The sequence below is a fragment of the Coffea arabica genome, chromosome 5c (assembly GCF_036785885.1).
Source record: "Coffea arabica cultivar ET-39 chromosome 5c, Coffea Arabica ET-39 HiFi, whole genome shotgun sequence".
Lineage (NCBI taxonomy): Eukaryota > Viridiplantae > Streptophyta > Magnoliopsida > Gentianales > Rubiaceae > Coffea > Coffea arabica.
This window is the reverse complement of record NC_092319.1, coordinates 2,858,976-2,868,987: the sequence shown is the minus strand read 5'-3', so window position 1 is coordinate 2,868,987 and position 10,012 is coordinate 2,858,976. Positions and strand designations below refer to the sequence as shown.

At 50.7% G+C, this 10,012-nt stretch overlaps 1 protein-coding gene across 1 annotated transcript; it reads left to right on the top strand.

Annotated features, from left to right (window-relative positions):
* The first annotated feature begins 658 nt into the window (after positions 1–658).
* On the top strand, positions 659–1,750 carry LOC140007154 (uncharacterized). Its single transcript, XM_072049838.1, has one exon. It carries the CDS (start codon positions 659–661, stop codon positions 1,748–1,750), a length of 1,092 nt encoding a protein of 363 aa, XP_071905939.1.
* The last annotated feature ends 8,262 nt before the right edge of the window (positions 1,751–10,012 follow it).

The window sequence follows — 10,012 nt, the reverse complement described above, 5'->3', positions numbered from 1 at the left end:
AAAGACCTCCCAAGTCCGTCCGGGAGATGCTAGATCGAGCCCACGAGAAGGCGAATGCCGAGGAGGCCAACCGTCTGAAGGGCGCCCAGGAAAGGTTGCGGGATGACAAGCGAAGGAGGGGTGCCGACCTGGGGGAGTCACGGCCAGGTCAGGACCGAAAGAGCGTATCCGAGCGCTTACCTCGGAGCCAACCTTGGGAGAAGGAAAAGACCTGGACTTCGCTCACCGCGTCCAGGGCTCGGGTTCTGGCCGTGATGGAACAGCAAGGGATCTCTCGTCCTCCTCGGCCGCTAGGGGGCGACAAAACCCAGCGAGATCAGGGTTTGTATTGTGCTTACCACAGGGATGTCGGGCACGATACTGAGGACTGTCGACACCTTAAGAAGGAGATCGAAAAACTGATACGAAGAGGTCATCTCGGACAGTTCGTCCGTGACCGGCGAACGGACCAGAAGCCAGGAGGGTTCAAGCGAGATCGGACGGCCAGTTCGCACGACCGGCCTCGAGGTCCTCGTGATCGTACTCCGGAGCAGGGGGTTCAGAACCTAGCTGGAGTAATCAACACTATTGCAGGGGGACCTGCTGGAGGAGACAGCACACGGCTCGACGAAACAACCGACCTCCCCCTAGCGGAGAAAGCTCGAGCAAACGTTTGAAAATGTACGAGGAAATCATCTACGGGCCAGAGGACGCGGTACCCTTAGCCTCTAATAATCATGAGGCGATCGTGATAGAAGTTATCACGTGCAACTATAAGGTAAAGAAGGTGTACATCGATAATGGGAGTGCCATCGATGTGCTGTATTACAAAACCTTCAAGGAATTGCAGCTGGAAGACAAGCAGCTCATCCCAGTTCGGACTCCCTTGATAGGTTTTGCAGGTCCGCCGGTTAGACCAGAGGGAATGATAACCCTCATGGTCACGGTAGGGGAGTCACCGAAGTGCCGAACTGTCCCGGTGAATTTCGCGGTAGTAAAGGAGCCGTCTTCCTACAATATGATACTAGGGCGACCAACCCTCAACGCTCTCCGAGCTGTCTGCTCGACCCTACACCTTAGTATGAAGTTCCCGACGCCTGAGGGGGTGGCCGAGGTGCTGGGGGACCCGGAGGTAGCTCGGGCCTGTTACATTGCAACCCTCAAAGGTAAGGAGAAACTGGTGGCCCAGACGATCTGTCTGGAGCCCTGGGAGCCTGCTGAAAAGGAGGAAAGGTTGGAGACGGATGAGAGTCTGGTCGAGTTGTCGATCTGCCCCGAGCGAACTGATCGCGTGGTAAAAACCGGAGCTGGTCTGAGCGAGCTGACACGGAGAGCTCTGGAGTCCTTGCTGGAGGAATACGCCGAGATCTTCGCGTGGAGCGCTGATGACATGCCCGGAGTCTCTCCCGAGCTGGCAGTTCACAAGCTGCACGTTGACCCAAACATCCGGCCAGTGAAGCAAAAGAAGAGGAACTTCGCTCCTGAGCGCAACGAGATCGTCAAGGAAGAGGTAGGCAAGTTGTTGGAGGCCAAAATTGTGAAGGAGATCTACTATCCGACCTGGCTGGCCAACCCTGTGCTGGTCAAAAAGGAGGACAGGGCCTGGAGGATGTGCGTAGATTTCACCGACCTGAACAAGGCCTGTCCGAAGGATTGTTACCCCCTCCCTCGCATCGACCAGCTAGTCGACTCGACCACTGGGTACGAGATCTTCTGCTTTCTGGATGCCTTCAAGAGGTATCACCAGATAGCTCTGGACGAGGCAGATTAGGAGAAGACTGCCTTCATCACCGAATACGGTACGTATTGTTATACCACTATGCCATTCGGATTGAAAAATGCAGGCGCGACCTATCAACGGCTGGTCAACAAGCTGTTTAAAAACCAGATCGGCCGAAATATGGAGGTGTACGTGGATGACATGCTGGTGAAAAGCCGAACTCAGGAGCAGTTCATCAACGACCTCAGAGAAATCTTTGACGTCCTACGGAGCTCGCGAATGCGGCTGAACCCCAAGAAGTGCACCTTCGGGGTTAGGTCGGGCAAGTTTCTGGGGTACATGATATCCAAGGACGGGGTAAGAGCTAATCCCGACAAGGTGAAAGCTATCATGGACATGGCTCCTCCCCGAAACATAAAAGAGGTCCAGCGGCTAGCTGGCAGGATGGCGGCCCTGAACAGGTTCCTGTCGAAGTCAGCCGTTCGGGGTTCCCCCTTCTTCAGGGCCCTGCGAAGAGGTCCCCAGTTCGAATGGACTCCCGAGTGCCAGCTCGCGTTTGACGAGCTCAAAGCCCACATCGCACGCTTGCCAGCTTTGACCTCTCCCGCACAAGGAGAAGTCTTATTCATCTATCTAGCAGTTGGGGAGGAGGCGATCAGTGCGGTACTAGTTCGGGAAGAAGGTAAAATCCAGAAACCCATATACTATGTCAGCCGAGCTTTGCAGGGGGCGGAGCAGCGGTACACCTCAATTGAGCGGTATATTCTAGCATTGGTGCACGCGACCCGGAAGTTCAGGTCGTACTTGCAAACTCACCCCGTGGTGGTCATGACCGACCAACCTCTCAAGCAAATTCTCTCAAAGCCTGATGTATCAGGAAGAATGGTAAGGTGGGCCGTGGAGCTGTCTGAATACGATCTCAGCTACCAACCCCGCACGGCCATTAAGGCTCAAGCATTGGCGGATTTCATAGCCGAAGGAATCTCCTTTGGGCAAGAACAGTTGCAAGCCGAGCTAACCAGTGGCGCAGTCAAGGCTGTGCAGGCCAGAGGAACTGTCGAGGTCGCGCAGGCCGCCGAGACCAAGTCGACCCAAGACGTAGCTGAGGCCAGGCAGGTCGGGGAAGCTACCGAGGTCGTGAAAGGCACTCAGACTTCCATGGCTGAACAGACCATAGACGCAGTCGAGGCCAAGCAGGTCGAGAGACTTGCCGGGGTCGGACAGGCCACAAAGGAAGCCAAGGCCGAACAGGTCAAAGAGGCTGTTGAGGCTGAACAGGCCACGGGCCAGGTCGATCAGACCATCCCGACCTGGACACTGTTCGTGGATGGATCTTCAAGCAAGGACGGATGCGGAGCGGGACTTCTCCTGACAAGCCCCTTGGGGGATGAGTTGGCCTACGCCCTGAGATTTGATTTCAGAGCCTCCAACAATGAGTCCGAGTATGAGGCTCTGATCGCGGGGATGATGATAGCCCTGAAGCTGGGGGCTGAGTCAATAGAAGTTTACAGCGACTCACAGCTGATAGTCAACCAGGTCGGGGGAAGTTACGAAGTTAAAGAGGAGCCCTTAAGGAGATACGTCGCCAAGGTACATGAGCTGAGAACCCAGTTCAAGGCATTTACGCTTAAGCAGGTCCCGCGAAGCCAGAATAAGAGAGCAGATGCTCTGTCCAAGCTAGCTTCCACCTCGGTCGGCACGTTGAACAAAGAGGTCCTGGTGGAGGTTGTCAGAAATCGGGCGTATGACCAGCTCGAAGCAGCTGTTATTCAGGTAATAAGCTCGTGGATGGATCCCATAGTGCGGTACCTGGCTGGTGGAGAGCTCCCTCCAAGCCGAGTAGAGGCACGGAGGGTTCTCCTCAGGTCGCGGGGGTACGAGCTCTCGAATGGGGTACTTTACAAGAAATCTTACCTACGCCCGTGGCTGAGGTGCATCACTCTGGAGGAGGGAGACTACATCCTGCGTGAGCTGCACGAGAGCATCTGTGGAAACCACGTCGGCCCAAGGGTTTTGGCCAAGAAGGGAATGCTGTCCGGGCACTATTGGCCGACCATGTTCTCGGATTCAGCCGAGCTGGTAGCTCGGTGTAAGTCCTGCCAGATGCACGCGCCGATCCATCACGCCCCAACCCAGGAGATGATGCCTCTTCAGAGCCCTTGGCCCTTTTTCCAATGGGGAATCGACCTGTTAGATCCTTTTCCCCGAGCTCCGGGGGGTTATGAGCATGTAGTGGTGGCTGTAGATTATTTCACCAACTGGGTGGAGGCCGAGCCCCTTATTACCATTAGCAGCAGGTCGGTGCAAAAGTTCCTCTGGAAAAACATCGTTTGCCGATTTGGTATACCCTGTGTCCTGGTCTCAGATAACGGACGCCAATTCACTGATAGTGCTCTTCAAGGCTGGTGTTCGGAGCTCGGGATCCGGCAGCACTTCACTTCGGTAGGCCACCCTCAAGCCAATGGCCAGGTGGAGAACATCAACAGAACCATCCTGCACGGCTTGAAGACACGAATGGAGTTTGCTCGAATTGGGTGGTTGGAAGAGCTGCCAACCATACTGTGGGCTTACCGAACCACTCCCCGAACTGCTACCCAGGAGACTCCTTTTGTTCTGACCTACGGAGCAGAGGCGGTGATCCCTGCGGAGATAGGAGTTCCTTCGGGTAGGGTTCAGAATTTCATAGTTCGGGACAATGAGGAAGAGTTACGTCTTAACTTGGACCTGTTGGAAGCAAGGAGAGAAGAGGCGGCTATATGTATGGCTAAGTATAAAGGGCAGATCGCGCGACACTACAATGCTAGGGTAAGGCCTCTGTCTTTTAAGCCAGGGGACCTGGTTTTGAGGAAGAACAGTGTAAGTCGGCTTCAGGGCATAGGCAAGCTGGATCCAAACTGGGAGGGTCCCTATGTGGTGAAAGAGGCAGATCGAGCTGGGTACTGCAAGTTAGCCCACCTCGGCGGGAAGGAGGTCCCTCGTACCTGGCACAACTCCAACTTGAGGATCTTTCGTTAAAATCGCGCATGATAGCTCGTTTCAAGGTCAAGACTTTTATGAATATTGATGTTTTTCGTTAATAAGTTATTTTGTTATAGGGGATAGCTCATTTAGGTCGGCGATGGGCCGAACTGATGTATCTTAAAGTTATGACGAGAAGTTTTACAAATGCGGCTAAGTATGGAACAAAGGAAAAGTTCTTCATTTCATTCAAGCAAAAATTGTACAATGGTCTGAGCTCTTACAAAACGAACTGTCTACTAACAGTTTGAGCCCTAAAAATCCTACTCTAGTTCTTCTAGTTCTCGCCCTCTTCTTCCTCTTGCTCGGATTCAGGAGTGGTCACTGGCAGCAAGGGATCGGCGACCAGGTCAGCCAACTTTCGTCCGTGCGTGTAGCCTTCCACCAGGCGGTCGAGCTGCTCCACGGCCAGGGGGTTGTAGCTGGGAAACTTGCCCAGATCAAACCCAGGCAGGCCCAGCCTTTGCACCTCCTCCAGGGCTTGGGAATACCCATGTTGCAGCACTGGGGTGTTTAGGATGGCCAGGTCGCCCCTGAAATCCTCCGACCTGAGGAAGGCCCGTACGCCCTCTTGGCCTCCCTCAGTCCTAGCCGCCTCGACCTGAGCAGATAGTTCGGTGCTCCTCTTCTGCTCCTCATTCAGCTGAGAGGTCAGGTCGGAGTTCTTCTTCAGCTCCAGTTCGAAGTTGGAGTGAGCTTGGGCGAGCTGCTTCCTCAGGCCTTCAGCTTCGGCCACAGCTGCTTCGTTCTGGCTGAGCAGTTTCTCGTTGGCCGCCCTCGTCTCGCTCATCAGGGGGAGGAGGCCCTCGTAGCGCTTGGCCAGCTCGGATCCAACCAAGTTCACCTGGGCCGCGCCTGTGTAATAATAGTCGAGGAGGTCAGATGCCTCCATGGCCTTAACCAAGCTAAGGTCCCTTGGAATGATGGCCCCATGAGCAAGCTCCCTGGCCACCTCAGGGAATTGAGCTCGGTCGTTTATGGAAAACTTCCACTGGGGGCAGAAGTGCATAGGGTGTTGGTGCGTGATCAGCCGCGTCTGCGGGTCAAATAGCAGGGTGGAGCTCTGGCGCTGCCATAAATTAGGAGGAGCGCCAGCACGAGCTTGCTCCTCGGCGGTATTCACGCCGTAGTGACCGCCCTGACCAGGTTCCGGCGTCGATCTCTCTTCCTGAACTGGGGAGGAGGTCGTCTCCACTCTAGCCCTCTTTGCAGTTGTCTTCTTCTTCTTCTTTTTCCCCGCCTCGACAGCTTTGGCGGACTGGGCAGGAGCTGGCTGAGGCGTTGGACCTGGCGCCGAGCTGGCCGGAATGGCTGAGGAGGGCTGGGTAGTAGCACCTGGATTGCTGGCTCCTCCGATGGTGAGAAGGGAAGAAAACCTCTTCACTGCAAAGAACAGAAGACCAGAAGGTCAGTGGGTACATAAAACCAAGAGGAGAAAGAAAAGAAAGGCCAGGTCGTTTACAGGAGGTCAGCTCATCTGGTGAGAGCGGCCTATTCTCTGGCGAGGGATCTGAGGGGTTGGCTCGGATCAACCCCACCGCCCAAAGCTGGGCGTTGCTGAACTCTTTCACCTCCAGCTTCTCGCCTGAGCTGAGTAGGCGGCTGAGCTCAGCTACAGGAAGCGGGTCTGGAAGTGGATCCGAAACCTGAGTCTCCGCCCTCCAGGTCAGAGGGGGAAAGCCCAAGTTCTTTACAAAGAAGAAGTAACGCTTCCAATCTTTGATAGAGGAAGGTGCCCCCGTGAACAGCTCGCGGGTGGGGGTTTTCGCTCCACTCCGGCGGGCAAAATAGAACCACCCAGGCACCTTCCCGCTAACTTTCATCTGGAAGAAGGCTTGGAACAGGTCATGAGAGAAGGGGATTTCTAGTGCTCGGCAGAGAATGAAAAAGCCTATGATGGAGCGAACTCCATTGGGGATGACCTGAGTTATGCGGATACCCCAGAAAGTGAGAATGAAGAAGAAGAAGTTGGGAATAGGCAGGCGAAGACCAGCCATCAGCTGGTCCCTGTAGATCGCTACGAAGCCGGGAGGAGGTCGGCTGGCGACCTCCCCTGGTTGGGCAGCCCTAGGTTCGAACTGGGCTGGGATTTCATATTTCTCGGCCAGCCCGTCAACATCTCTCTGTCCCAGGGCTGGGGGAATAGTGTCGACCTCTCCAAAGTCGCCACCGGGTTCCCCCGAGGTCCCTGCGGCCGTCTGAGCTGAAGCTGCCTGTTCTGCAGCCCCGACTTGAGGCTGGGCAGTTTGTTCGGCTGGGCTCATTATTTGGACGGGGGATTGGATGGGAGAAGACGTGGATACTGACCCAGATGAAGTGAAAGGAGAAGAACTTACAGGGTCGGGAGAGGGGCTATCTAGGAGTATGGGACTAGCCGCTCTATGCCTAGGGGCTGAACTGGTGACGTCAGAACTATCGGAACTGTATGAAGACATAAAAAAGAAAGGGAACTTACTAGTGAGAGGAGATCGGATGAAAGGCTGATCTAGGTAATGCGCGAACTGACTCTGGGCTCCTAAGGCAGGGCAACCTGACGTGTTCTCGAAAGAAAATGAAGCCACGAACTAAGGACTGGAGGAGCGAACTGATAAAGTGGAGGAAGCGAAGTGAAAATGATGCCCGAGAGGCCTATTTATAGGCGATCCGTAGGGCGGGAAAGCGAAGAGGCGCGCATTTATTTGAATCATTTATGGGGAACCGTTCCGGACCATCATTACTGGTCGACGTGACGGTTGAGAAGACAGACACGAACCGACGCGACGGTTGCGTGCACCACGAGGTGAGGGTCCCACACCGAGCTGACACGATACCCAGAAAGTCGGCTAGATTCATGCGCACGTTCGATGAACTCTAGACCAGAAGGGGGGCTAGTGTAGTGGGGCCCAGGAGCACATCGGCCCGGTCCATACACACGTCAGTCCAGCCCACGAGCTCGGACTGGAGGGGCTGGGCTGGAGTGTCAGGTCAGCTTGCAGCCCCCTGCGGGCGCCGCCTCTTAGGCAGATGGGCTTGATGGACCGTGGAGGCCACGTCTTCAGACCTGGGTCGTAGAGCCCTAGAAACCAGTCCTCTCCAATGAGGACTCCTTGTCCTACCAGGAAACTAACACCTGGTGTTCTATAAATACCACACCCAGAAGAAACACAAGGTACGCTACTGATAGTACAATCTCTACTCTTTTATTTACGAGCCAGTTCTGACTTGATCGTCGGAGTTGCTTCAGGGGACCTAGCCCCGCAGCTCGCTCACGTGCAGGTCGGACGTCCAACCAGCTCTTTCCTCCCAACCTAGCTCAGTTCGGATCATCACTTCGGCAGTCGCATCATTGGGCATTTATCTAAAACGAATATTCTTTTAAGTTCATCATATGTTAAATAGTAACTATTCTTAAAGCTGTATAATTTGTATCAAGAGAAGACACTAAAAATTTCCAGCCATTTGAACAAGGAAGCATCAGACCGAAGCAAACAAGCTTCAGGAGAGGCTAAGTTTACCACTCAAATTTGTATGTGGCTATTACAACTCTCTCACACCAAAACATACGAGTGAAACCTTATCCCACCCTTACATCAGGATGAAACCAATTTGGCTCAGTTTAATATGCCAACATTTCTTTCATTTGCGAATATCCGCATCTAGCAATTTTCCAGGTACAACAGTAACAGTCAAAACTCAAAACCGACATGGAGTGTGAATCCGACAAGCAACTTCCGCACAGGATAGACATTGTATGGACATACTAAACATGGAATGGTCCCAAAATAATGCGCTGTTTGAAGGGCTGACTGTTGTGACACTTTTTTCTTCTGGATGTGCTATGTTTATGTGGTTATAAAAAATATTTAAAAAATTATAGATTGACAAATTTATACACATGCTCATACTTCACTGCTGATTCGTATTAAAACTAAATAGTTTTATCTGTAACTGACACAAGTGATAAAATTTATTATAACCCATGTTGATTTTATAAAATTATAGCAATTATGTTATAAACATATGGAGAGATCAATGGCAAAAAATCTAATGAGGAGGAGAAGCCATATGCAAAAACTTATACACAAAATATAGAAACTTCCCTTTATTTGTTGATAATAACATCGAATAGTGGTTCAAAATTAAGAATAACAATCAAAATTGAACACCAAGTTGCGCTGTTAATCCTCCAAGCAATATCCAAAGGACTATATGTGGTTTTTTCTAGTGACACACGGATGCTTCAATGTGGATACATCCACTTCAAATAAGGATTTTTTTTTCTTTTGGGTAAAGCTATGAGCTAGTATTTTTTTTTTTACGTCGCAATCATAACAATTGTATAACCCACTTTAACCTAATCTAAGGAAATGAAGAGTCGACGGAGAATCCCGTAAAAAAAATCATCCAAAAGTGACAATTACAATTAAATAATAAGTTTGATGGGAAGTAAGAGTTGAAATCTTGGAATTACCAACCGTCCAAGACTTTAAAGTTTTGGGTAAAGTCAGGCGCAAGAGGCTGCTGGCCTATGAGCTAGTAATTAACTTGTCAAAATATTACTCCCCCTGTCCCACTTTGATAATCCTATTTCTCTTTTCATCTGTTTCAAATTGTAGTCCACTTTCCAATTGAAGAATGTAGTTGTATTTTAATTTTTCTAAAATACCCTTATTCAATGTAAGTTGTTGTTACTATAAATCTACCCCATTTAATGAGAGTTGCTTTTTTTTTACTATCAATTCAAGTTTCCATAAAGTTGTACTCTATTTAATGTGAGGGTATTTTAGAAAAATAGTAATCTAAATTTATTTTTTTAATAAAATTAGCTACTTTTTCTTAAATTATATATAAAAAAAATAAAACTATTAAAGTGGGACTGAGGGAGTACTAACAGTGAATATCTGATGGAAAAGACGAACATAGACTGCTCCACCTGCTCGTCTTAAGTCTTAACCGGATCGTTCTATGGTTGGTACGTCAGGTGTCATAGCAACGAAGCGCCACATAACAAGCTGTCCAATCTATGGTCAAGTGTGTGGTAGAAAAATAAATCACGTGAATAATCCTTGCAACGCACTTGACATGAAGAAATTGGGGACCTAGTTACAAAATAGAGTAGGCCCACAAATAAATGCAATATACGAAACAATATGATGTACTTATACGGAGGGTGCGTAAACGAAATACAAGACACACTGTCGGGGTAGAGTGGGAATATTATTTGCTTATATTTTTTTTACCACTTTTTAATGTGTTTTGTATGCGACAAAACATTATTATAAACAAAAATCAATTCAGAGCTATATTTATAGAATT

What these genes read in the sequence shown, in the direction of transcription:
- LOC140007154 (XM_072049838.1), top strand. Translation starts at nt 659, where the DNA reads ATGTACGAGGAAATCATCTACGGGCCAGAGGACGCGGTACCCTTAGCC.